Source organism: Eubalaena glacialis, chromosome 11 (assembly GCF_028564815.1).
Source record: "Eubalaena glacialis isolate mEubGla1 chromosome 11, mEubGla1.1.hap2.+ XY, whole genome shotgun sequence".
In the NCBI taxonomy this organism is placed as follows: domain Eukaryota; kingdom Metazoa; phylum Chordata; class Mammalia; order Artiodactyla; family Balaenidae; genus Eubalaena; species Eubalaena glacialis.
Window position 1 is genome coordinate 9,467,616 of NC_083726.1, and position 27,496 is coordinate 9,495,111.

The following is a 27,496-nucleotide window of genomic DNA, read 5'->3' on the forward strand; positions in this document are numbered from 1 at the left end:
TCCACTGGTGGGTTTGGAGTCTTCACTTTATTACTATGTCACCAGAAGTCACCACCTTCACTTGGTTCACCACAAATGGACGGATGTCATAGAGGAGGGTGCCACGGGGCCACTGGATTCACTCTTGAGAGACTTAACCAGGTGGTGGGGGAGTCCAGAGTGGGGGCCCAGGATGGGGACTGCCATTCACTGCACACACACACACACACGCACAGAGATACATTTGTGGAGCCTTATATTATACATCTTATATATAGAAAATATATATATTTATACTATACACAGGCAGTAACGCTGCGGGAAGGGCCAGGGCACCCAGACAAGGGCTGTGGGCACCAGGGGATGGCGAGTGTCACATCAAGGGGCAGCGCTGGGAGACGGATGGACAAGTCCATCCTCCCACAAACTCTTGGGAGGAGTGCTCCCCCTTTGTGCTCCTTAGAGAATCAAAGGGGTCTTGGACCAAGGTTGGGGGCTCCCGAGGGGTAACACGGGGGCTCTTGGTTACATGGGGGAAGCCTGGGACCCCCAACAGTCTTGGAAGATCAAGAACCACCAGGGAAGGGTGGAGTGGGGAGCAGATACCAGTACCCTGGGAGTCAGTCCCTCAGTTGTTACACACCCAGGTGGACCAGGAGCCGCACCCAGGCAGGTGCCTGTGATGCAGCAGGATCAGTGTCAACTCAGAGGCAGGAGACCTGGATCCCGAACCTCTAGCTCTGTGCTTGACTTTGGACAAGTCACTGTCTTCCTGGCCCAGACTCTAACTCCCCTAAGTGTCCTTGCAGCTCTAAACTTGTGTGGAACCCAGTTTTCCTTGGCCCTCTCTTGTGCTTGATGGGAGGAGGGAGCCCAAACTCAGCAAGGTCGGACTGCAGGGGTGCCCTTCTCCAAGGAAGGGCTTGGAAGCAAGGGAGAGGCAGAGGGGGGCAGCAGGGAGGGAAAAGGGGATACCGCTGGCCTGTGAGCACAGGCTCTAAGCTTGGGGCCCCCAGGGAGCTGTCCTCAGCCAACAGAAGGAGCAGGGCTTCCCCACCAACCACTCAGTAGGGAAGTCAGGAGCCCTGGGTCTCAATCAAATCCCGCCCTCCAAATCTCTGCTCCTGTTTCTCACCCCCACCGCAGCACAGCCTGACCTCGGGACCCTGTCTGGGCAGCGCCCCAGGACTAGTGGGGAATGCTGAGTGAGATGATTCAGCAGCCCCTACTCCTGGCAGGGCCTTGTAAATTTTCCCATTCTGGGGTGGCAGGTAGAGTCTGTAATAAACACCCAGCGACCGGGTAAAGTTTAAATGGTACACTGCCCTCTAGCCCAGCATCACCAGCAGCTGGTCGGTGCCCATGGGAAGAGATGGGCAGCACCCTGGGGTCTCCTGGTGCCCATCAGCCGGGGAAGTGTTTGGTGGGGAGTGGGTGAGGGAGAGGACTTCTCATAGAATCCTATGTGGGCACAGGACTTCTCTCTGCCAGAAACACACCCACTCCCACCCTTACCTTTTTCGCAAACCTCTGGTCTGGTACCGGTTCCACCGCTCAACCTGGCAGATACCAGAGCCCCATCCTGTCCCCACTTGGGCCACCCAGGGGGGAGAGAACCATAGATAGAGCCCCTTCCCCAGATGTGGAAAATTGAAGTCAGCAACAATCAGCTGTCACTCGGCTGTCTGGGGTCCTCTCCTGTCACCGCTGCCCCTTGGGAGGACTTGACCAGACCTGATCCATGCTCCACTGCTAATTCACGTGCTGAGCCTCAGTTTCCCCTTAAGTGGAGACAACTTCTCTGCCTAGGAAATTCCCTCTCCGTCCCTCATTGCCAAGCTAACTGCTGCCCATCCTCAGGGCCCCTCCCTGGGGAGCCGCAGCCCGTCATGCACTCGCATAGCGCCTCACCCCTGTAATGGACCCTGGGTACAGCTGTCGGTTTAATGCTCATCTCTGACGACTGTCAGTTCCTTGAGGGCAGGGACCCCACCCTCTGTATTCCCAGCACAGATGCCCCATAACTGCTGAATCAACAAGCAAGTGAACAAATATTACCTGCCCCTTAGGGTTCTCGTGGGGGCTGGTGGTGGGAACACCCAGCACCGTGCTGACCTGCAATCCCAGTGCCCTGCTTCCCGAGGCACTGGCTGGTGGACGCTGGGCCCCAGGTCTCCCCACGCCTCTCCCCTCTTCAAGGCCTCCCCAACCCTTAGGGCTCAGTGGAGAGCCCACGTTGTGTAAGAGTCCCTCCCTGTCCCCCACAACCCTCCCTGTGCCTTTGAGGACACCTGCCACCCTCTCCCCGATAGCCTGTGGCCTCCCGGAGCCTTCCACGCCCCAGGGGCTCTCACCGTTCATCTTGAGGATAGTTTGTCCCACGGCAGCAGCTTGCAGGCTGGCCTTGCTGGGTCTAGAGCCCCTGTCTTCCCGTAGGGAGACCAGCCGTTTGGCAGGCCTTCTGGAAGGCTTTGGCTTGGCTGTCCCAGCCCCTGGGCCCCTGGCTGACCCCGAATGAGGAAAGATGACACAGTGTCCCAGATCAGTTCTGTTTCCTGGGAGGTCACAAGGGCAGGGAATGGGGCACCTGCTGGGTAGCTGGGACCAAGAAGACCAGGTAGCAAGCCCAGCCCTGCCACTCACTCACTGTAACCTTGGGCGAGGTGCTCCCCATCCAGGCCTCCTTGTTCACTCGGCCCCTGGCAGGGACATCGCGAGCCCCTCCTAGAGGCAGGGACATCGCGAGCCCCTCCTAGAGGCAGGGACAGTGGTCAGTCGTCGGGAGGCCACAAAGGCGTGCTGGAGCTCCTGGCGGGATACGCGCAGCATGGAGCGGCACACGGGAGCCAGGCCCACCCTCTCTGCTCTCCCGCCCTGGGAGGCGGCCAGGGGAGGGGCTGGCGGGATGTGGGGAGAGGGGCCTGGAGGCAGGGCTGTCCCACTGGGGGGAACAGTCGGGGCAGAGCAGGCCCCTGGCTTGCAGCAGAATCAGGGTGTCTCATGGGCTGAGGTCCCCAAGGCCTCCCAGAGTGACGGTAGCACTGAGCGGTGGAGCCCCTGGCTCGGGGAGGGGGGATGGTGGGGAGGCCAGGGGACAGCAGGTGCTCTGCAGTCAGGGGGCCTGGGCTTGGCCCCATCTCTATCACTGGCTGCCTGAGTGACCCTGGGCGAGTGACCTTGACTTCTCCAGGCGTCAGTTTCCTCAGCCACAAAATGGAGACAGGCCAACACTCCTAGCAGGGCGGTTGTATCACTCCTAGCAGGTGACAGCCCCCAGTGTCCTGTGGGTGCTCACACCCTGCAGCCAAACCTTCCCAGCATCCTCCCGGTCTAGCTTTCTCTCCATTCCTACTTCTGGTACCAGTAGGGCCTCCTCCACATCTCCTCTTCCCCATTTCCAGGGACCATTTGTCTTTCAGCACTCATGCCAAGCACAGGCCTGATATACAGTAGGTGCTCAACGAATGCTCGAAGACACAAGGAATGAATGCAAACACCCCAGGGCCCTGCTGGACACACCTGCACACACATGTGGATACCCCCCCAACACCTCACTGCCCCATCCCACCCGAGCTGCCCTGGACCTCAGTGGAACCACCTGGAGGGACCGGGCAGGGCAGCCTGGGAGGGAGAAGGGGGCTGGGTGTGAAGGGAGGGAGCAGGGGGCAGCTGGAGCAGGTCATAGGCAGGCGGGGGGCAGGCGGTCACTGTGGCTCAGTAGCCCTGCGACTGGTAGCCCTGGGGCTCGGGCTCAAAGGTGCTGGCCGGCTGCTGGTAGGTGCCACCCATGCCGGCGGGGTCTGGCCCGGTGCTGGGCTCCACGTAGGGGGCGTAAGGCATGCTGGAGTCCTGGCTGGGGTCCATGTAGTCCTGGGAGAAGAGGGCCGAGTCTGCGCCAATCTGGTACCTCTGGAAGGCCAGCACAGCCTGGCCCGCCTGGGGACGGGGGTCGGCGGGGACAAGGACAGGCGGGAGGGGATGGTTAGGGGAGAGACAGACAAGAGCACTGGGTTAGTAGAGGTTAGTCCACAGGACACGGGCAATAGAGGGTTAAATATCCTCAAAACACAGGAGATAAAACCTAGCTTGACTGGGGAGGAAGGAAGGCTGTCCTTGCAGCCAGCCCAGAACCACACTCTCTAGCCAGAAAGAACTTCGGAAATCACCTGCCCTATGTCCCCTAATCCCAGAGGTCACTCTGGGTCAACAAAAATTCTAGAGTCTTCATTTTGGAGTGTTAAAATGCCCCCAAGGCCCACAGCATCCTTCTCAAAATGTGTTCTTAGGGAGTTAGATGGAATGGAGAAAAAAGTTTTTGGTGGGACAGAGAAATGTCGGCATCTCCTAAAAGCTATTCTGTCTCTCTTGCAGTTAGGCATAGCCATATGACTAAGTTCTAGCCAATGGGTCACCCCCAAGTTCTTTGTCCCACCCTTTGACATGATGCCTGGAATGCAGGTGTGATAGCGGGCGCTCTAGTTGTCATAATGGAGCATGAGGTCCGTGAGCCAAATTGTAGGGATGGACGAGACCTGGGTCACTAAAGACTTCTGGAGCCACTATGCCAGCCCTGGACTGTCTTCCCAGACTTAGACTTTGTTTAAACCACTGTCATTTGTGATTTCTGTCATTTGTCGCTGAACCTAATTCTAACTGAAATGCTTCACCAAACAAGTTTGGGAAACTGAGTTAAATAGAAGGCTATAGGACTTGTCAGAGCTTTGACTAATGCATGCTGGGATCCCCAAGGGGAAAACTATGGCAAGCAACATTTGCCAACCTTATCCAACCACTGAAGCCCTTTTTTCATAGGACCCAGTTGGGAAAGACTTGTCTACCGCATAAATGCATAGGCGGGAAATTCTTTTCCAGTAAAAGCAGTTACATTGTTATTAAGGACAATGACACTGATCACACCAAGCTAGGGAATAAATTAAATCTGTCATTAAACGACGAAGTTTATAGGTTTACACTGAAAGCCTTCTCCAGAGACCTTCCCAATCCAGGTCATCTGCCTGTGATAGGAAAATGCTAATGTTCTACTTACCCTTGTTTTGGGGCTGAGAAGACTGAGGCCTAGAAAAGGGTGGCCTCATGGCAGTCAGTGCCAGAACCCAGACCTGAACACAGGGGTCCTGCCCCTTCCCAGGCCACGGCCCTCCCCACCTCCTTCCTTTTGATCAGCCTGCTGACAAGGCACTAAGTCAACCAGGAACCCAAAAGGGTCAATGGGTGAGAGGCAGGGGGCAAAGGGCCAGGGGCCTGGGAAAGGCAGACCAGGCCTCAAGGAGGTGGGCTGAGGAAGTTAGGAGTGGCCCTCCTGTATTTTCCACTATGTTGGTACGAGGTCCTGGCTGCGGGGGCGCTCGGATGCAGGAGCCTGGAGAAGCAGGGAGGTGGAAAGTCCCCCCTGAGGTACCGGCCACGTTGTCAGCACCCTTGAGCCCTCAGTGAGCCCACAAGAGCACACGGGGAATGAATGAATGAATGAATGAGTCCCTGAGAGGAACTTCTGCAGACCTGGTCCTCTCACAGCTCCCTGGCTCCACGGGTGTCTGCACGGAGGCAGAGGGCTGGAGTAGATGACCTCTGCAGACCCTTCCAGGGAGGGGCCTCTAGCTACAAGCACCAAGTGCTATATCTGTGGTCACTCCTCCATCCCCACTGAGTCAAGGCCTCCCTTAGCCAGCCAGTTCAAAGAGCCACAGACAGGAGCCATGGAGGGGTGTGGGCCCCTGCTGGACTGGGGTGCAGAGGTGAGGCTGGGAGTTCTGTTCAGAGCCCAGGGACCTGGTGGTCCACCTGGCGCTGCTTCTTCAGAGCAGGCGCACTCTCTGTGGCATTTCCACCGTGCAGTGCTTTGCCCTGGGGGCCAGCTTGTACTCCAGGGCAGCGGAGGGAACCTGTGTAGAAATGGGGGCCAAGGTCCTTTGGAAGAACAGGGATTCACCACACGGGAATCACTCCCAAAGTAGAGATTATGACGGTGTCCTTGACTCCTTGGAGAGAATGAATGAATGAATGAACAAAAGAACCTACATTTATTGAGCATCTCTGTGCCAAGCCCTGTGCCAAGCTTTGTTTCATCTGTGCAACAGCCCTGAAAGGTTGGTCCATTATCACTCCTCAGTCCAGGGAAGTAGACTGAGGCTCAGAGAGGTGCACAGGTCTGCCCAGGGTCACAAAGCACACGAGAGCAGAGCCAGACCAGGAGTCCTCTGATGTCCTGGGCCAGACCCCCCTTGGCAGCCAGCCTCCACGGGGACTGGAAAATCGGCCTTCATGTTGCAGCCATGGGACGGGCTCTCAGCCCACAGCTCGGCACCCTGACAGCGCATGTGTGGAGCCACCTCCAGCCCTTCTACAGCCTGTGCAGCACATTTGGGGGAGGTTTCGGTTTGTCTGTCTTCCCCTCCCCAGGCTGTGGGCTCCTGGGGCCAGGGACCACATCTGATTCATCACTAGGCACAGAACAGTTGCTCAATAAATGTTTACTGAATGAACGGACACATGAAGAATAAACAAAGGAGGCGGTGAGCGAGTGGTGAGTCTTAACTGGCCCCTCTAGCCAGCTTTCCACCGCCCTGCACGCCCTGGCATCTTGGCCGGTCCAGGAAGTGGGCTGCCCCCCAACCTTGCCACTGGGCATGATTACGGCTCCCTGCCTTTGGAAGCCGGGCGGGCCTACGGCTGTGCTGAGGTGGGAAACAGCGTGCTGTATTCCTCCTGGAAGGTAAGGTCCTTGAATCTCCGCACGGCCAAGGCTGCGGTCAGGCTCTGCCAGGAGAGAGCAGGGGTGAGGCCAGCGGGGAAGAACAGGGAGAGGCAGAGGTGCCAGCAGGGAGGCTGACTTCAGTGGGCTGGTGGGCACCTGTCAGTCAGGCTTTCAGACCCACCCCTGGAAGTCCTGGTGTCCAATCACCCACTACTCCTCTGCAAGCCCCGCCCCCAAGAGAAAAGGGATAGCCAGGAGCCCACAAAAAAGGAAGAAGTCTAGGACAGGCCCAGGAGGGCAGGGGGGACAGGGAAGGCTGGCTGCAGCAAGGCTTCACAGGAGGGGCCAGGACAGCTGGAAGGTCTGGAGGGAAGGGGGCTGTGGGCTGGGGGGCACTGTCAGAGGGGAGGCGAGAGCCCTTGGGATGGGGGAACAGAGCCTATATAACCCCAGATATCTGAAGGAGGAAGATGAGAGAAGAAAAAATAAATCAAGAGGACCTGGAACCAGTGGGAAAGAAGGACCAGCCTTGCTGTCACGCTGATGGGTGTTCAAGACCACTTGGTCTAGAGCCTGCAAAGGGGTGGCCTCTGGCCAGTGGGGCCCAGAGACATGCTTTTTTGGACCCACACAATATATTTTTTTAAACTTGAACAAATTGCTAACACATAAAGATCAGATTTCTCATAGAAATTCAGACTTCTGGGCTCCCTGGGAAAACAGGAAGACCTGGCCTCTGTGGGTCCCCAGTACTGCTCAGAACAGGGGCCGGGCAGAGGGTACCCTTTTAGGATGGTGTGCACATGCCACCCGGTCCACTCACGCCTTCTCACATCCTGCCTGCCCCGTGGCCATCTGTGTTTGTGACACACCCCACAGCAAATCCAATCTCCCCATTTTACAGATGGGAAGACAGAGGCCCAGAAAATTAGAGGCAGCCCCACGATTTGACCCAGGTCTCCTGACTCTCAGCTTGGGCTCCTTCCCAGCCTTGAACCTCAAGGCCTTATCTTCCCATCTAGGCCTCAGCTTTGTCATCTGTAAAAGGGGACAGTTAACACCTACCACCCAACTATTGGAGTGGTCGGGAGGGGAGTCCATTACCACAGGAATGGTGCTCTGCACCAAAGCCAGGGTCTGCCACCACCACCTGACTGTCTTTCCTGGACAGTCTCCTTCCTCAGGGAGCAGTCCCGCCATGAGCATTGAGGAGGGAAGCAGAACAGAGTCCATGGCCATGCTCAAAGGCCACCAGCCCAGGGGCCTGGCTGGGGCCGGCGAGTGTGGGCTGGGTGGGCAGTGTACTCACCCACGTGAAGATGGAGAAGAAGGAGAAGGCGATGGCAGCCCGGGCCGCGTCTGTCCCTTCGTTCAGCGGGTTGTCCTTGGGCTTGGAGACCTGCCACTGGTTGGCCAGGTAGCAGAAGCCCACGAACCAGAGGAAGGCCCAGAAGGCTGGGGTGTGCACGGGGCCAGGCGGAAGGCCCGCATGGGGAGAGAGGGCGAATAGGGAGGAAATTGGAAACCGAGGAACAGGGGAGGTTCAAGAGCACGTCTCCCACACTCCCCCACCCCCAAAGGGAGAGGAGGTGGGGGTCAGAGTGGGGAGAGCACAGGGAAGGTGCAGGCGAGAACAGAGAGGCCGGTCAGATGCAGAGCAGGAGAGAGACCACAGAAAGGAACCAGCCAGGCCGGGAGCAGATCCAGGGAGGGCCGGGCAGTGAGAGGGAGGGAGAGACAGAGGGAAGGAGAGACAGAGAAAAGTCAGTCAGCCTCGGCCGGCGTTTCCCTAACCTCAGCCAACACAGATTTCCTGGCTGAATCGCTGACTGACCCATGGTCCACCCTGAGGCCTGCAGCTCTCTGGGAGGAGCGTCCACCCAACCCCGCGCCTGACTGCAGCCTCCCAGAGAACTGGGCAGGGGACGATGAGGGGACGCTGGGGCCAGCCGGTCTGAGTCTCAACCACTAATGTGTCTGCAGCCTCACAAAGCCCCGAGGTTAGTGAGGGGCCCTTTGAGAGCCGAGGTCTGGGGAGTTTAGTGGTGCGAGCCTTGTGGCAACAAGATCTCTGGATGCCCACAGTCTATCCACAGAAGTCCAGAGCTGCTCAGGATAAAAAGCGTGTGTGCCGGGGGTGGTGCCTAGAGCCCAGCCCCTCCCAGAGGCACTGCTGGGGAACCCTGGGGCTCCATGGAACACAGTTTGAGAACCACTCATGTCATCCTAGTTCCTTCAAGTCTAAGGGACCCCGGGCCTCACTGCCTGCAAGCCAGGCACATCCTGAGAGTCCTGGGGCCAGGAAGTGGGGGGAGGTCCCAGCCAGACACCTGAGACCACAACCCTAGGCCAGTGACACCAAACCCAAGCACCCTCCAATCAGTCTCTCAGAACTCATGGGGACAGAGGCCAGGGTACTTCTGCCAAAGGCCATTTCTGAAGGGCAAGGGTGGCAGGTCACGGCAGCTCCCCAGCTCCAGGTCCTGACCCTCCCGGGGTACCTACTGTGTGCCAGGGCCTTCAGCCATCGCCTTGCTTACTTCTCACGGGGCTCCACCAAGGAGGGGGCCAGAAGAGGCCACTGAAAGAAGAGGTGACTCCTCTGGTCGTTGTGCTCCCCTCCCCGCATGAGCTGTGGGCTGTTCTGGGGTCTCCGGCCCAGCCCTGGTCCCACCCTTCCCTGCTGCCAGCCCTGTGACCCCAAGTCTGTCCCTTCACCCGCCTGCACCTCAGTTTCCCCATCTGGAAAATAGGGAGAAGGGTGGCAGCCGCCTCCCAGGTGTGCGTGAGGATGAGCAGGACCACGGCCGGGACAGCCCCCTGCGGACTCTGTTGTGCTGGGGTTGGGGGGTGCCCACTGGGATAGGGGCTCACCCGAGACGCCGATGTCAGACAGGACGGCCTTCTTACGGTCCTTGACACTGCTGATCTGCGGGAAGTACACGTCCAGGGCCAGGTAAAGCAGGCAGGTGAGGAAGGCAAGCACGCCCACGGTCACGCCGTAGCCGCAGGCATTGGGGTTGCGGTTGTAGATGCAAAACTCCTCGCTCTCCGAGGGGCTGTTGAGGTAGCCCTCATTCACGATGGAGCCGAACACCACGATGGAGAACACCTGCGGTGGCGGGGGAGGGGCAGGCATGAGACCCCTCCAAGTACCAGCCCCAGGGGAGGGGAGGGCTGCCAACCCCCTCGGCCTGCTGCCTGCCTCTCTGTGAGCCCTCTTCACCCCAAACAGCCACAGGACCGGTGTTAAGCAGGCATTTCAGAGGGGAGGCCCAGAGAGGGAGGGGAACTTGCTTGGGGTCACACAGCACAGGCAGGGTCAATCACTTTCTTCTTCAGCTGCAGGCACTGAGGACCCTCCGACCACAGATGTGGCCCCACTCCCCTTCCAGCCAGGTGCTGAGAGGTCTTCCTGGGCCCTGATACCACAGTTCCTCTAGGACTGGACCTGGCCTCCCAGAAGAAGAGGTCTCAGCCCTCTGGGTGGTGAACTGCCAAGCCAGCAAGCCCCCAGCTGATTCCTCCGGATGTGGGCACGTGCCCAGCCCCATTTTGTGCTCCCCTCTGCTCTGCAGAGCCACGGGCTGTTCTGGGGTCTCAGGCCCTGTCCTTGGTCCCACCCTTCCCTGTTGCCCAGGCCCTGACAAGTGGGAAGAATGATAAATGAAAAAAATACAACAGTCACAACCCTGTCAATTACAGAGCAACAGGTCAATTACTTGCAGGACCCCAAGTGTAACATGCGTTACCTCCTTAAGTGCCCCCAACAACTTCCAAGACAGGTCTATTTCAGCTGGGCTGGCAGTCAGCAGAGGTGGTCCCCTAAGACCCCACCTCCCGGTATTCACGCGTTTGTGCAATCTCCTTCCCCTAGACTGTGGGCTGAGCCTAGCGATTTGCTTCTAAACAAACAGAATATGACAAAAAGTGACAGGATGTCACTTGTGTGAGGAGGTTACAAAGACCCGGCCTCCATCATGCTCACCCCCTCTTGACCCCTCTCACTTGGTTGCTCTGATGGAAGCAGCTGCCAGGTTTTGACTGCCTTACGGAGAAACACACGCAGCATGGAACTGAGAGAGGCCTCCAGTCAACAGCCAGCAGGGAACTGAGCCCCGCGGCCCACAGGGAACGAGTCCTGCCAGCACCATGTAAGTGAGCTTGACAATGGATCCTCCCTCAGCCTTCAGATGAGACCGCAGCCCTGGCTGACACCATGATGTGAGAGGCAGTGGCACCTCGCTAAGCAGATTCCTGGCCACAGAAACTGTGAGATAACAAATGTTTGTTGTTTTAAGCCACTACATTTTGGGGTGTCTTGTTACATAGCAGCAGCTAACGAATACAATCAGCATCATTGGCGTTTTGCAGATGAGGGAGGGAAGGTGTAGGTATTGGTTAATGTGCCCAGAGTCACATAGCTGGTACGTGGCAGAGCTGGCTTCAAACCCAGGGAGCTGACTCTGAAGTTCATGCTTTTTCCTCCTACCTCTCGCCTCCCCGGAAACTATGATTACGAGGAGGCCCAGACCCAACTGACAAACATACAAACAGGAAAACAGAACCTCAGATGTGGCCTACAGTGAACTTGAGGTGCAGGCTGCAGAGGGTTTACTGTCCATTTTCCACTTCACTTTGCTTTCCAATTTTTCTACAATAAGGAACTAGAATTTCAATATGACCCAGACACATTTTCGTCCTTAGCTAACACCTTGGATGGGAAGTGACTCCAGCGCAGGTGTGAGAAAAAATATAAGAAGCATCATTTTTTAAATTGTATCTTTTTAAGATGTCTACACTTTACATGGGTTTTATAATGTATTGGATATATTAGTGTAGCAGTAATATATATAAAACAAATCCACATTTTTTATTGAAGTATAGTTGATGTACAATATTATATAAGTTACAAGTATACAATATAGTGATCCACAACTTTTAAAGGTTATATTCCATTTATAGTTATTATAAAATATTGGCTATAGTCCCTTGTTGTACAATAAATCCTTGTAGCTTATTTTATACATAATAGTTTGTACCTCTTAATCCCCTACCACTATATTGCCCCTCCCCACTAGTAACCACTAGTTTGTTCTCTATATCTGTGAGTCTGCTTCCTTTTTGTTATATTCACTAGTTTGTTGTGTTTTTTAGATTCCACATATAAGTGATATACAGTACTTGTCTCCCTCTGTCTGACTTACTTCACTTAGCATAATACTCTCCAAGTCCACCCATGTTGCTGCAATGGCAAAATTTCATTCTTTTTTATGGTTGAGTAAGTATTCCATTGTATATATATACAATATTTATCAGATCTTCTTTATCCATTCATCTGTTGATGGACACTTAGGTTGCTTCCATTTCTTGGCAACTATAAATAATGCATGAACATTGGGGTGCATGTATCTTTTCAAGTCGGTGTTTTTGTTTTTTTCAGATATATGTACAGGAGTGGAACTGCTGGGTCATATGGTAGTTCTATTTTTAGTTTTTTAAGAAACCTCCATACTGTTTTCCACAGTGGCTGCACCAATGTACATTCCCCCCAAAAGTGTATGAGGGTTCCCTTTCCTCCACATCCTCGTCAACATTTGTTATTTGTGTTCTTTTTTTAAAAAATATTTATTTATTTATTTATTTATTATTTATTTTGGCTGCACCGGGTCTTCATTGCAGCATGCAGGATCTTTAGTTGCAGCATTTGGACTCTTAGTTGCAGCACGCATGCAGGATCTAGTTCCCCGACCAGGGATAAAACCCGGGCCCCCTGCATTGGGAGTGCGAAGTCTTACCCACTGGACCACCGGGGAAGTTCCTGTGTTCTTTTTGATGATAACCGTTCTGACAGGTGTGATATGATATCTCATTTTTGTTTTGATTTGCATTTCCCTGACAATTAGCGATGGTGAGCATTTTTTATGTGCCTGCTGGCCACCTGCATTTCCTCTCTGGAAAAATGTCTATTCAGGTCTTCTGTCCATTTTTTAATCAGGTTTTTTTTTTTAATTAATTAATTAATTAATTATTTATTTTTGGTTGCACTGGGTCTTTGTTGTTGTGCGTGGGCTTTCTCTAGTTGCGGCGAGCAGGGGCTGCTCTTCGTTGCTGTGCGCAGGCTTCTCATGTGGTGGCTTCTCTTGTTGTGGAGAACGGGCTCTAGGTGTGCGGGCTTCAGTAGTTGTGGCACATGGGCTCAGCAGTTGTGGCTCGCGGGCCCTAGAGTGCAGGCTCAGTAGTTGTGGCGCACAGGCTTAGTTGCTCCGCGGCATGTGGGATCTTCCCGGACAAGGGCTCGAACCTGTGTCCCCTGCACTGGCAGGCAGGTTCTTAACAACTGCACCACCAGGGAAGCCCCAGGTTGTTTTTTTGATGTTGAGTTGTATGAGCTGTTTATATATGTTGGATATTAACCTCTTATCAGCCATATCATTTGCAAATATTTTCTCCCATTCAGTAGGGTTGTCTTCTTGTTTTGTTCATGTTTCCTTTGCTGCGCAAAAGGTTTTAAGTTTAATTAGGTCCCATTTGTTTATTTTTGCCTTTATTTCCTTTGCTTTAGGAGAGAAATCCAAAAAAATAGTGCTTAGATTTATGTCAAAGAGTGTTCCGCCTATGTTTTCCTCTAGGAGCTTTAGGGTTTCCAGTCTTACATTTAAGTCTTTAATCCATTTTGAGTTTATTTTTGTATATGGTGTTAGAGAACACTCTGATTTTATTCTTTTACATGTAGCTGTCCAGTTTTCCCAGCACCACTTATTGAAGAGACTGTCTTTTCTCCACTGTATATTCTTGCCTCCTGTGTCATAGATTAACTGACCATAGGTGCGTGGGTTTCAAATTTACATTTAATGGGAGGACTGATTCAAAAATGTTTCCTGAAGGACGGCACGAACTAAGGTTTGGAGACCACTGGTTCATGACACTGTGTGTTAACAGGATTCTGACCCAAATGTCCATCAGTGGATGAATGGAGAAGTAAGCTATGGCACATCCATACAATGGAATATTATTCAGCCATAAAAAGGGGCAGAGTTCTGATATATGCTGCAACTGGATGAACCTTAAAACAGGTCAAGAAAGAAGTGAAAGAAGCCCAGACACGAAAGGTCAGTGTTATGATTTAAGGTATCATACCCAGAATAGGCAAAACAGAGACAGAAAGCAGACTAGAGGTTACCAGGGGCTGGGGGAGGGAAGAATGAGGAGTGATTACTTAATGGGTATGGGGGGTATTTATGGGGTGATGAAAAAGTTTCGAAACTAGATAGGTGGTAGTTGCACAACATTGTGAATCCACTAAATGCCACTGAACTGTATACTTTAAAATGGTTTATTGTGGGTAATATGAATTTTTCTGCAATTCATAAAAAAAAGAAAGGATTCAGGGGGTGCTGTGTCCTGGTTCAGCCACGGGCACCGAAATGGGCAGTGGTGGCCCGTGAGCCACACATTTGCCAATCCTGATTTGGGAATGTACATGTCACCTCAACCTGCAGACCAGTGCAGGCCTCCTGGCACACAGCTCTGCCCGGTCACAGGCTCTGTATCTTCACAATCTCCGCATGGAGCAGCAAGGGCAATTCGTACTGCCCCCAATTGACAGAGAAGGAAAACTGAGGCTCAGAAAGAGAAGGTGACACTGTTGTCAGGGTACAGGCTGAACTTGAACCCAGGTCTCTTGAATCTGAGCCCTACGCTCTCTTCCACCTGACCAAGCTGACTCTCAGCCTCAGGAGGTGGGCCCTGAAGCAGGCGTGACCCTTTATTTCCAGAGACCCAGGGGATCAGTAGGAAAGCATCAGCGTGACGGGAACAGGCCGTGGGACTGGAATGGCAAGTCTGGCATTCAGGGGCACAGGAGGGGAGAGGCATGAAGTCCAGACTTCAAAGCAATTGTCAAAGGGACCCCTGGGCTACTGACAGCCCAGACAAGCAACGCAGACGCCACTGGGAGACAAAGGCGGGCTCTGACAGCCAGCTGCCTGGGCCGTGCACTGCACGACTCCAGGGACCGCCACTCACACAGCCCCTTGGGCCTGTGCACCAAGACAAGTCCAAGGCTCCTACCAGAAAACTGCCAGGCTGGGAATCTGAGGCCCAGTCCCAATGTCATCAGACGTCACCAATCCAGCAAAATGGAAAAGCCTCTTGATTAGACAGAGACTTCAGACACTGAGGAGTCACACAGACCTGCTGGATTCAAATCCCAGCCCTGCTGCTCATGCTGTGTGGCCTCAGGCAAACGACTTAACCTCTCTGAGCCTCAGATTGGTCCTCTGTAGAAATTAACCTTCCCTCCAGGGCTGATGGGAGAATTACACACAAGTACACAGAGCACAGCAGTCAGGACTTAGTTAAGGGTTAACTCCCTTCTCCAGAGGCCCTGGGAGAGAAGGCAGAGCACCAGGAAGGCCCTCTGGAGCAGCACTTCCTAACAGACACGCTCCCTGGGGGCTGGAACAAGGCTGGACCCCTTCCCTAAAGCAGGCTGAGTGGAGGGGTGGGGGCTTTGGGGACAGCAGAGGAGGAACCATTAAGACGGGCCCTCTTGGGGGAGAGGAGCAGCGAGTCCTCAGAGAGGCCAGGAGGAAAGTGCTGGTGAGGACGTGTCCCCAAGAGGGGAAGGAGCAAGATCAAAACAGCCTCCGAGGGACCTGGCGGGCCGCGGAACCCGCAGAGCTGGCGTGCCAGCTCCCTGCAGCCAGTCCTTCAGGCCCCAAGCTCCCCGCCCTCCTCTCCGCCCACGGCTCCCTCCTGCAGACTTGGGCCTTGGTCAGGCATTCATCACAGGTCACAGGCTTCTCAGTGCCTTGCACTGTGGTGGGAGGGGGCGTCAAGGGGGACCACGTCCGCGGAGCCCCTGCTGTCGGGGAGCTGACCGTCTGGAGGGACAGGAGTGAGGGGGCGAGAGCCTGGGTCAGATTACCCGGGCTTGCTGAATCCGAGCCTGGCCCCTTGTCTAGCAGGGTGACCTTGGGCTTAGCCTCTCTAAGTCTCAGTTCCCAACAATAGCACCTAAACCACTGACATTTTGTGAGGAATAAATGAGGTCCTACATGTAAGGAAGAGCACGTGACCCAGAGTAAGCATCCAACAAATGCCAGACTGACGCTAAACAAGTGGAATAGATAATGGAGGCAATGACCCACGGTGGCAAGTGCTGGGAAGAGGTGGCAGTGGTCAGGGAAGGGAGCCCTGAGCAGTGATTTCTGAGCTGGGCCAAGAAGGAGCCAGCCCTGCACAGATCAGGGGAAGCATGTTTCAGGCACAGGAACAGAAGGGGCAAAGGCTGAAGGTGAGGGAAGGAGCGCGGCTGGAGCAGGGACCAGGGAGCTGGGGCTGGAGAGGCAATGGAACAGGAAGCGGCAGGGAGGGCAGGGCCTGGTGGGCCACGGGAACATCGGATTAAATGCAGTGAGAAGCCACAGGAGCAACGAGATCTGGGTCTATGGATCATGGTCCCCACTCTGCAGCACGAAGGTCACCTAAGTGCCCCCGCCCCCAATCCCCGGCCCTGGGCCTTCTGGACACAATCCAAGCTTCTAGGGCTGGTGGTCAAGGTCCTCTAAGTACCCACTCTGCCCGCCTCTCCCGGGGCCTCCCTTCCCTCCACTTCCCACCAGCCACCTACTTGCCCACCTCACACCCCCGGCCCTTTCCACTGTTTTCTTTCCATAATATTCTTTCTACCACGCGGTAGGTGCTGGGCTATAACTAACTTTTCTGATTATGTTGGGTGGGGGTGGGGTGAGCTGCCCCTCTGCTGGGCATGCACTACCCAGGGAGCTGACCGCTCTGCAGCCACAGGGCCCCCTGCCTCCGGGGCCTGGGAGGCCGCATCTCGGAGGCCAGAGAACTGGGGCTTGCTATCGGTTGTTCATTCATTTGACAGTATTTCTAAGCACCCAGTATGTGCCAGGCCCTGTGCGAGAGGGTGAGGGGGCAAGGTCCCTGTTCTCATCAGGAAGACAAACAGCTGAGAAACATGTACAAAAGTCCGGACAAGTGTCCCGAAGAAGCATCAAGAAGGGCAGGAGGAGACAGACTGGGTGAATGGGGGTCACTGATGTAGTGACCTTTGAGCAGACGCCCATATGCAGAAAGGCAGAGCCATGCAGATATTGGAGAGAGACGTTCCAGGGAGAAGTAACCACAAGTGCAAAGGCCCTGGGGCGCGAATAAGCTTGGTGCCTCGAGGAGGTGCACAGGGTGTGGCCGGAGCACAGTGAGCAAGGGGAGGTCACCGAGGCAGGCAGGGGCCGGCCCCCAGGGCCTGCAGGGCAAGGCTGAGCTCTGGAGTCACTTCGGGGTTAACAGCAGGTGAGTGATTGATCTGACTTAGGTTTAAGAAGACTCACCCTGCTCATGGTGGAGAAAAGACTGTGGGGCGAGGGTGAAAGCAGGGAGACCAGCGGGGCTAATCAGCGCCCAGGTGAGGGACAAGGGGGCGGGGCTGGCGTGGGCAGCGGGATGGGGTGACGTAGTGGGGGCTGAATGTCCTTTGGAGGTAAAGCCACCAGCATCTGCAGACATTGGCCTGCTGCGGGGAGCAGGGGAAGAGCACGAGCAGGTCGGGGAGGGGCTGGGCTGGGTGAGAACTGGGAACAGAGGTGTCGTGCCAGGTCCCCCGCAGGCTGCAGGGCTGGGCCAGGGCAGGGAGCCACCCCTGGACCAGGCTGAGAGTCTACAGATGGAGAAACTGAGCCCAGGGGAGGGGAAGAAGCGTTGCCAAGGCCACACAACAAGGCCCTTGCAGTCTCACCACACCCCCCGCAGGACCCTCTGGGCCCCAGGTTAACTCCTCCATTTAGCTGTAGTCTCCCCACCCCGAGTGGGAGGGAGCCTCCCAAAAGCAGGCCCAGGCCCCAGGTTTCTGTTCCACAGTCCAAGGCAGGAGGAACGGGGACTCCCTCAAGACCCACGATGTGACTGAAACACATGCTCTTCACTCCACAAGGTCCATGTCCTTATTGTCATTTTACCCACATCCAGGGAACTGCCCAGGTCCCACGGCTGTTTAAGGGTGGATGGAGTATTGACAAAAATGCAAGTCCGGTGCCCTGTGTCGGGCGGCCTCTGGGGTGGCTTGCTAAGGCCGGATCGGCAGGGACGGCAGGGAGCACGCAGAGCAGCCACCAGAGAACCAGAAATTAAACCACAATGAAATTCTACGCTGGCCGCAGTGGCAGAGGCATGGGAGGGAGAAGCTCACCCCAACGAGCAGATCTGCTGCAGGGGCCGGAGACAGGTCTGCGGAGACAGAACCAGCAGCCGGGAAACAGGAGAGGATGGAGGGTGAGGGCCTCGGGAGGTACTCAGGGGGGGCCACTGGTCACAGGCAGGCACAGGAAAAACAACCTCCCTCCCTTGCACTAGAGAAAAATGTTTAAAAAAAAAAAAAAAGCAGCAAGGTAAACCGGGGCAAGACTGTTTTTTTCACCGTCTTTATAATCCAATCCTGAGTCTTAAAAAAACGGATTCCAGATGGCACTTAGAGCAGAGCTATCTCAAACTCAGAAAAACAAATCGAAGGAATCTCAGCATCTCAGGCTCCTGGATTCAGAGACACACAGAAACAGAGACCCCAGAACTGCCAGACCCTGCCCTGGCCTCACATCTCTCCCTCTCCCACCCCATGACTCAACCATCCTAGAAGGCCAGCATTAGCAAAGCCACAGGCTGTTTGACAATTTCGCCCTAACTGTTCCCACCTCCCAGAATGCCTTTCCCCACCTTCTTCATCGTTCAAATAGGAACAAACTCCTTCCCACCCTTCAAAACCCTGTTGGGAGGTGGTGACTTGCAGCTGCCTCCTGGGACACCCTCCTTCCCAGTCACTCTCGCCCCCCCTAACCCTGCACATACTCCTGCTTGGGATTCATCCACCGGTCTGTCCCCCCCGGCCCACCCTCACCCCCAACCCTGAGCCAGCCCACAGCCTCTGCAGGGGCCCTGCATCCACTGGGAGGGCTTGACAAAAATCATCTCATTTAATCCTCATCAAAACCTCTAAGGAAAAAAATAAACCTAAAAACACCCCACAGATTAGGAGATACACACTACTATGTACAAAATAGATAAACAAGGTCCTACTGTAGAGCACAGGGAACTATATTCAGTATCTTGTAATGACCTATTATGGAAAAGAATCTGAAAAAATATATATATACACCTATACGTATAACTGAATCACTTTGCTGTACACCAGAAACTAACATTGTAAAACTCAACTACACTTCAATAAATAAACAAACAAAAACAACAACAAAACGCCCACCCCCACAAAGCAGGCTTACTTAGCCCACTCCAGAACAGGGCAGCTGAGGCTCCACGAGGCCAGGTCTCTGGCCAGCCCACAGCCGGACGACCCGGGGCAGGTAAGCATGGTGCCGGGCCTCCTGCCCAGGCCTGCCCCCGGTCCAGCCCCATTCCAGAATGTGAGCCAAACCTCGACCTTCAGCTGCCTCCCCGTGAAGAAATGACTTCCAGGTCCCAGACTCTAGGACCAGCACGAGACCCAGGAGAGACAGCTGCTGTGCCGAGCCTGTCACCATCCCACAGTGCAGGAGGGGCCCGGCCCACTTTTCTCCACATCCGCCCAGAGAGCTGGCAGGCTGTGCCTGGGCCAGGGCCGGGCATCAGGCTAACTCGGGCTCCAGGGACAGCTGGGCCCAGCCAGCGTCGGGGGCAGGTGGGGACAGAGGTCCCTGCTGTTCTCAAGGAACTTCCCAGAGGCCTGGCTTTAAACCTCCTTAGGCACCTGCTGAGTCTTCCCCCAGACAAGCTGTCAAGAGATGAGGTCGGGAGCCCACGACCCTCCGGTCCTGCCAGCTCCGGATGGCACCTTCTACCTCACCCTGTACAGGGACATCTGTTCCCAAGATGGGTGGCTGGGAGGAGTCCCCGGTCCCTGCCTCACGCTGCAGGCGGCCAGCGGACCCGCTCGCCGGCTCTCCACTTCGCGGCATCGGCTACTGTCCCTTTCCAGGCCACAGTGTTGCTTGCCTGACTCAGGACAGTCTCCCCTCCCGCCTCCTCCAACCCATCTCCAGACGGGCACCAGGGGGCACTCACCACTCCCCCAACTCTCACCAGTCCCTCCTGGGGCTGAGGATAAAGTCCAGCCCCGAAGACGACGACGACGACGACGACGACGACGACGACGACGACGACGGGCTGCTGGTCTCACCTCTGGTCTCTCCCCACCCCCAGTGACCTCCAGCCCCTCATCGATCTGCACACTGGCCCCCACTCAGCTGCTCAGACCCCAGAGTGGGCACGTCCTTGAACCCCATCCAACCTGGCACTTGGGTCTATTTCTTCATCCTTCCCCAAACAACACTCAGTTTCCTCCATGCAGCCCCCCACCCCCGCCCCTGTGCCGGTCCAGGCCACCATCACCTCTTGCTAAGCGATGACAGCAGCTTCCCAGCCTCTTTGTGCCACTCCCGCGCCCCTGCACCATCCACTTCACTGGGGCTGAAAAGATCTCTTTAAACCTAAGTCAGATCGTGTCACCCCCTGCTGTATCCCACTCACCAACACCCGCACGGTGAAATCCCCCTCCCCACCCCAACCCCCAGGGTTCCTGCCTTCCTCTCAGCCTCCTCTCCTGCCACTCTCCTCTCGCTCCCTCCTAAGCTCATTCCTGCCTCAGGGCCTTGGCACCGGCTGTTCCCTCTACCTGGGATGCCTAGAGTTCCCCAGATCTTCCAGGCTGGCTCCTGCTGGTTCCTTCTCAACATCCAAATCTCAATGCAAGCCACCTCCTCAGAGAAGCTCTCCGGACCTGACTCCCAATATTCTCCAATACCCCCATTTATTTTCTTGATAATCTCATTACATATTTTTTTCTTATTTTTTGGTTCAGTTGTTGGGTGTATGTCTCCACTCCAGACCCAGAGGGAGGGTCAGGAAAGGCTTCAAGGTGAGTGAACAGCAAGCCTGATAGATGGGCAGAGGCATAGGCAGCACGAGAATTGGGAGAAAGACTATATTCTCTCCTCAGCATCCTTGGCTTGCACACCTCTGACCACAGGGAGCTCACTCCGCAACAAAGGGCTGCCACGTCCTCTCCCTCGGCATGAGCTGAGCCCGCCTTCCTGCCAGCATCCCCATGAAGTCTTCAACCTGCCTCCTGGGCCCCACGGAAAGAGTGGACAAGGAAACCGGCAGCCGAGCGTTTGAGGGATGAGTCAGGCTGCAAGGGCCCCGCCTCTCCCTGGGTCACGTGAGGGAAAGGGCCGAAGCCAATGCAGGGGCGCGTGACGGGCACTGGGGGGGCACTCGGCTTCCTCAAGAGCCTCGTGCAGAGCCGCAGGGCGAGGGCGGGGCAGGCGGGCTCCCTTCTCTCCTCCCAGGTCCGGCCCGGCCACCACCTCTGCAGCCTTGGAAGCAGAGACCTGCGGCGGATTAGGCCATAATCTTCCCGCCAGCTGTCTCCGTGCGCTCTCCGCAGCGGGGGTGGGGAGTGGGCTTGCTGGGCAGGGGCCCTGTGTCCGCGGCACTGAGACTCGCTCGAGCCGGTGATCTGAAAGCTTCCCTGTCTTCTCCCTCCTGTGGCTGCACAAACACCAGGAGAGCAGGGAGCCTCCTTAGAAACGGGGAAACTGAGACCCAGGCCTGAAGACTGGAGACTTGAATGGGGACGGTGGGTGGACGGAGGAGGACAGAGCACTGCAATTCCCAGCCTCATTCACCCACGTGTGAGCCATGACAAGATGCCAGGTGCCGTTTGGCACTGGGGATACGACAGTGACCTGACAGACACGGTCCCTGCCCCCTAGAGCTTACAGCCCATGGGGCATGGGCGGGGGGGCAGCAGCCTCTCATCACCGCCCTGCCGCGCCTCTCGGCCTTGGCCTTGGCCTTCACTCGTGCTGCCCCTTTTGCTTGGAATGTCCCCCCTCTCCGCCTGGCTGGCCCCATCCCTCCCACCTGTCCCGAGCCCGAGTGAGCCTGAGTGAGCGTTCCCTCACTCTAGGGCTTATGCTCACCTCCATATTTTAAGTGGTTTCTCAGCCACTTTTCCCGCCACTAGACTGTGAGTCTCGCAAAGACCAGGCACATTAAAGAGAAGGCGACAGTCCTGCGGCTGTCGGAGCCAACGGAACCAACGGGAGGACGTACGAACCCCTCACTGCGCCAGATGCGGCCGTGAGAGCCATTAATAACAATCGGCCACAGGATTTGGCAACGTGAAGGTCATGGATGATCTTGATGAGATGGAGAGGTGAGGGCGAGAGCCTGAGCAGGGCGCAAGTGAGAGAAAACCGGGGGAGAAACACCAGAGATGGTGACCATAGACAAATCTTCTGCAGGACCAGAGGCATGGGCGAGGGGGTGGGAAGAACTCACATTTGTAAGCTGATGGGAAAGAGCCAGAGTGGAGGATGGAGGCAAGGGCGGAGGGAGGGAGGGAAGGAGGGAAGGAGGGCATCTGAGTCCTCGAGCAGGTGAGAGGGTGCCCCTGGTGGACCCTGCGAGGCTGGCCTGGCCACCAGAACAGGAGAGAGCCTGGGGGAGGGGTGGGTGTGAGGAGGCCAAGGGTGGATGCAAGCAGGGCTTTGCCAGGTGAGCGCAGCGACGCAGGAGGGCCAGAGCCGCGAGCAGGTGGGTGAGACCACCAGGGAGCCCAAGCTGGAGAGGGGGACGGGGAGGATGGGGTGAGGGCCGGTGCACAGAGGGAGGGTCCCAGGCCAAGGACGGCGCGCAAGGCAGAGCGCTGGAACGACAGGAGGGCTGGGGAGAGGTGGACACCTGAGTTCTCGCCAGGAACAAGGGCCAGGCCCAGGGTACACCCAGTGAGAGTGGCTGAGGCAGGGAGGACAAGCCTGTGGGAGGCTGGGGGCCCAGGAAATGAGAGGCCAGGCTGTGAGAAGGATCACGGAAGCGGGAACTACGGGGAGCAGGACGGAAGGCGGGACGGTGCTGAGGGACAGGGGAAGTGACCTGGGCTGGCCTGCAATGAGGGGAGTGGCTGGTCCAGGGCTGCGATGAGATTCACAGCTGGGGGAGAATGGTCTGGAAGCAGCCTCAGGAGCCGGGAGGATCGTGTCCCATCTCCAGGCCCGGCGGAGGGAGGGCATGAGGCAAAGAACAGCCCCCACTGAGAAGGCTGCTGGGGAAGCAGGGTCTGGGGGTGGGGAGGCCAGGTTACAGTGCAACTGACAAAAGGTGTCAGGGATGTTCAGAGGGGGGGCCAAGATTTGGGGAAGACCATGTCCTCTTGACCCCGGACCCTGAGTCATTTGAGGAGCCGGGATGGTTGGGGTCCCTAGGTGATGGCTTTCTGAATAGTCTGGGCCTGACAGCCTGGGACTGTCCCAGCCACCCCTTCCCCGCGGTCCCCCTCCCCCCACACCATCTTCCCAAGCAGAGGTGGGGGTGAGCACGACTCCCTCCAGGAAGGGAGGGCTTCCCCAGAAACACAGGGGCACGGGCCACCCTGCCGGCTCCAGCTGACACGTTCTGCTCCTGCAGTATGCATCTGGGGCCCAGGCTCCCTCTGCAGACCCCCACAAAGCATCAGGGGTGCGGGAGGCTGGTCCTTGACATCACTTCTTTAAATACTGACCAGTCCCAAAGTTCCCAACCTACAATCCACTAGGAGCAAGAGTAGCATTTGTTGAGGGTGGAAAGGCTGGGAACCACCAGCCCAATCTGACTATCCTTTTCCCATCTGATAGATGGGGAAACTGGGGCCCAGAGAGCACTGGCATCTTGCTCACGTCACACCACCTGTCAGGGGCGTCACACCACCTGTCAGGGGCGGAGTGGGCGTAGAACACACACGGACTCAGGCCTCAGGCCCCAGGCACTTCCTGACACTCTGCCCTGCCTCTCCTCCCACTGGACAGCTGGTTCTTCCGGTGTAGGTGCCAAATGTGGCTCCGTGCCAGCTCTGCCATCTGCCCTTTCCCTTTCCTCCCTCCTCCTCCTGGTCCTTCCTCCTCTCCGCCCTCCCTCCCCCAGCCTTTGTTCTTTCTCCCCAGGCTCAAGCCTGCCTAACAGCTCTGCACAAGTGGCCGTGTGGGACTCCCCATGTGGCTGGGGACTCCCCAAAGCAGGAAGCAAGGGCCACGTCCTGGAAGTCAGGCATGGGCTGCAATCCCAGTAGCTCCAACCTCTCTGGGCCTCAGCATCTCACCTAAAGTGGGGGTAACGAAACCCACTGGACAGGGATGTCACGTGCCTAGAGGAATGAACGGGATGGCAGGCCCTTTGTACATCCATTTTCACAAACTGAGTCCGCCCTGAACCCAGGCACTCCAATCCCACGTTACAGGTGAGGATTTTCCAAGGTCCCTCTCTGGTGGCCCTGGTCTCGATGCCAAACCCAAGACTCCTCAAGCTCCCACACTGCCCCAGGACACGAGGAAATGCCCAAGACGCATGCAGAAACCTATCATCCACGTCTCCTGATGACCTCCTTGTCCTGACTCTCTCCCAGGCCTGAGAGAGATGGACCAGCCAAAGGTCAGCCACAGGCAGGCGAAGTGGTCAAGAAGATTCCGAGACTGTCAGCGATACACGCCAAAGGAGCACAGGACATGCCTGCGTGGACCCAGCTCCCTGAGTAAGTGACAGGGCCTTGCCCGGTGCTGAGAGAGGACAGGCTAGACCACACCACAGATTTCCTTCTGGGCCTCCTGCCCCCAGAGCCCTCCCCAAGCCATACCTCCACATGGCGCCGCAGGGAGCTTCCGAAACATACCTCTTCTCTGCTTAAAACCCCTCTCTGAGGCTGTCCATGGCCCTCCGATGCAGCCCAGCTTGTGAAACTGGCATCCAAGGCCGACCCTGGGTTGCCCACCCTGCCTGCCCCCCACACCTCCTTGACTTGTTCTCACTCACACACCTGGGGTCCCCAGGAGCTCAGCAACGTTTCTAAAACCCACTCAGACCTTGTGCCCCCAGGTATTTATTTATACATGTTGTTCCTCCCACCTGGAATGCACCTCCCCCCCACCTTCTTTATTAGGACCAACACAGGGGTCACCTCCCCCTGGAGGCCCTCCACGCCCCCTGGCAGAGGTACCTACTCCCCACTGGATTTCCTTCTTGTTGCATCCCAAGCCTTCTGGATGGTGCCTGTCGACTCAATTCTGTTCTCACTGGACGGAGAGCATCTCCGGTGGGACACACAGGTTGGCACCACTCGCCCAGGTGTTTGGGGGTTGGGGAGAGGTGGTATAGGGCACACAGGGGCAGAGAGGAGCTGAGAAAGCCTCAGTCAAGAGATAAGGGGTCCTGCAGGCCTGGGGGCTCAGGTTCCAGGGTAGGTCCAGGTTTGATGACTCCCTGAAGCTTGGCAGGTATTACTTCTATGATCAGGAAAAAACCTATATATTTTTTAAAAGTTCAATCAGCCTGTATCAGATACCTCTGCTCACGCAAAGGTAGTGAGCAGGGCTGGGAGACTGTTGGGGGCCTCCGGGGGGATTTGAACATTGCATGGGGGTTGACCCAGATGACCCTTATCCTTTCCAAACCTGAAATCCCAGGACTTCAAACTCTTCCTGATCCAGGGGAAGCACTGTGCTTTGGAGACAGGAAGATCTGGGTTCAAATCCTCCATCTGCACTTACATGCTCAGTAACTTTGGGCCTCTCTGAGCCTCAGTTCCCTCAAGTGTGATACAGACTGTGGGGGGAACTAGCCAGGTAATCGTGAGAACAGCCCTGCATACAGTGGGTGCTCAGTGACTTTTTCTCCCTTCTGCTTGGAATGTCCTCCCGGCACCTTGATATGCACACATGTAAACCCTCCTCATCCTTCCAGGCCCAATTTGACATCGCCTTCTCCTCCAGGAAGCTTCTCTGATTGCTCTCCTGGTTTTGCCGGCCTCTGCCTGGGGGTGCCTGGCTCACTCCCCAGCGGGACTGTAGGCTCCCTGAGCACTAAGGGCTGCGTCTGAGTCACGCCGCCTTCCCTCGGAGCCTAGCCAACTCAATAAAGCTTTGCTAAATGAAGCCCTCACCGGCAGAAGTGACCCAAGCAGACAAAACGCCCACACCCCCTCACAAAGCCAGTGACTTCACGCTCCGGGCCGGCGGAGGGGAGCAGTGCACAGAGCCGGCCCACCTTATCAGGCAGGTGTCCCCCAGAGCTCTACCTTTGCCGAGGACCTGCCAGGGTCTCTGGGGAGCTGGAGACAACACGGATGAATGAACTCAGCACCACAAACCCTCCTGGATGCACCCAGGGTGCCAGGCCATATGCCAGCACTGGGGACCCAAAGACTAAAGAACAGGGCTTCCCTGCCCTCAAAGAGCTCCCCATCTGGTGGGCACTTGAGAAAAAGGGGTTTAAACGTGGCCACCCTTCCTGTGGCACCAGAGGGAGGTTTGAACGTTTTTAGACAAAGGAAAGGTAGCTCCCTTTCCCTCTGGGAGGCCAGAGATAAACACCCCAGCTGTCCCACCCATCACACCCTTATATGGCCCTGAAAATCCAGGAAGTGAGGGAGCTTGAGCACCCCACAGCTGGCTTTAGGCTTAGCCCCCTGGGGTGGCTGACAGGGCCCCTGCCCAGCGTCCCCAATCCAGGCCTTTCTGATCTAGGCCCACAGGAAGGCGCCCCAGGCCTGCAGAGGCAAGACCCTCTAGTGAGGGAGTCTGGGCAATGGCCAGCAACCCTAGGGAGGCCCAGACACCCCTCCCCAGACAGCAGCAGGCCTCCTTTCCCTGGGGTGCTGCCCAGGTCATGTGAACCCCTCCCTGTGTGCTGACTCTGTCCCATCCTCCTCTCCCCGACCCCAGGTTTGAACAGGGATCCCCACTCAGCTCTCTGCACTGAGGGATTCTGCCCTCGCCAGGCTGGAGGTCCAGAACGGCCTTCTCTGCTCTTCCCTGTGGGCAGGGGACCTCTCTCCCGCCCTCCCGGCCCACGGCCCCCTCAGGCATCCAGGTGTCTGCACGAATTCGGGAAATATCGGAGCCCAAGGAGGTCTCAAGGAGGCTCCTCCCACCTCGCTACAAATCGAGAAACTGAGGCAAGCGAGAGGAGGTGACGCTGCCCACCTCGGAATTTAACTCCTCGCTTTCCGTGAACATTTCTCGGGCAGCTTCCAGCCCAAGGTCACGCTGCAGAAAGGCAGTTCCCGGGGAGAGAGACCAGGTATCCGGCTCCCGACGCGTCGCTCCACACGAGCCCAGCTAAGCCACAAAAACCCGGTTTCCTGCCCTCTCCTCCTTGATCGTCCATGGCAAGAGCGCGTGCACCCCGCGAAACGATCCACGCCCCGATCCACCCCCGAAAAAAGGCCACCTGAAACCAGGGTTCCGTCCCCACGGTCGCCGTTCCGCCCAGGCGGCCGCGCGCAACCCGAACCGCGAGGCGCCAGGTCGCGGCCTGGAGGTCACCGCGATGGGGGGCGGGGGTGAGAGTAAGAAGTGGGGACACCGGGAAGCCAGGGGTCGGGGAGCAGGCGACCCCGCGAGCGCCGGGACCCCCGCCCGGAGCCCGGGAAGGAGGGAGGGGCGGGCGCCAGTACGCCGGCCGGACGGCTCCCCACCCGCGGCCGCGCCCGGGCAGCAAGCCGGGTGGGGCTGGGGTCCGTCCGGGCGCGCCGCCCTCGCCCGCGCCCCCACCCCGCCCCACCCCCTGCTTGGCTGGGCCACCCAGCTGTCCTTACCCAGGACACGACGCGCAGGATGGTGTGCGGCTGCCGGACCAGGGTGTAGGGGTCGAAGGCGCCCCCGGCTTTGCCCGCTCCGTACGCACCACCTTCCATCGTGGCTGCACCCGCGCGGTGCACCCCGCTCGGCGCGCGCCGCCAGCCCGTGCGCGTGC

The 27,496-nt window shown here is 56.8% G+C and overlaps 1 protein-coding gene across 2 annotated transcripts; it reads right to left on the reverse strand.

The window, feature by feature from the left end:
• On the reverse strand, nucleotides 1-27,496 carry SYNGR1 (synaptogyrin 1). 2 transcript variants are annotated; one of them, XM_061206177.1, is made up of 4 exons: nucleotides 27,339-27,496; nucleotides 9,569-9,806; nucleotides 8,004-8,149; nucleotides 1-3,915 (listed from the first exon to the last, which is right to left on the reverse strand). In XM_061206177.1, exons 1-4 carry the CDS (start codon nucleotides 27,435-27,437, stop codon nucleotides 3,694-3,696), a joined length of 705 nt encoding a protein of 234 aa, XP_061062160.1. In that variant the 5' UTR covers nucleotides 27,438-27,496; the 3' UTR covers nucleotides 1-3,693. The 2 variants fall into 2 exon arrangements, with proteins under 2 accessions (XP_061062160.1, XP_061062161.1); XM_061206178.1 differs by lacking the exon at nucleotides 1-3,915 and adding an exon at nucleotides 6,456-6,756 and having other exon boundaries at nucleotides 27,339-27,493.

Coding starts and splice junctions, on each gene's coding strand:
- SYNGR1 (XM_061206177.1), bottom strand. CDS start 27,437: ATGGAAGGTGGTGCGTACGGAGCGGGCAAAGCCGGGGGCGCCTTCGAC. Junction 9,807..27,338: donor TCCTGCGCGTCGTGTCCTGG/GTAAGGACAGCT, acceptor CCGCCACCGCAG/GTGTTCTCCATCGTGGTGTT. Junction 8,150..9,568: donor GTCTGACATCGGCGTCTCGG/GTGAGCCCCTAT, acceptor TGCACACCCCAG/CCTTCTGGGCCTTCCTCTGG.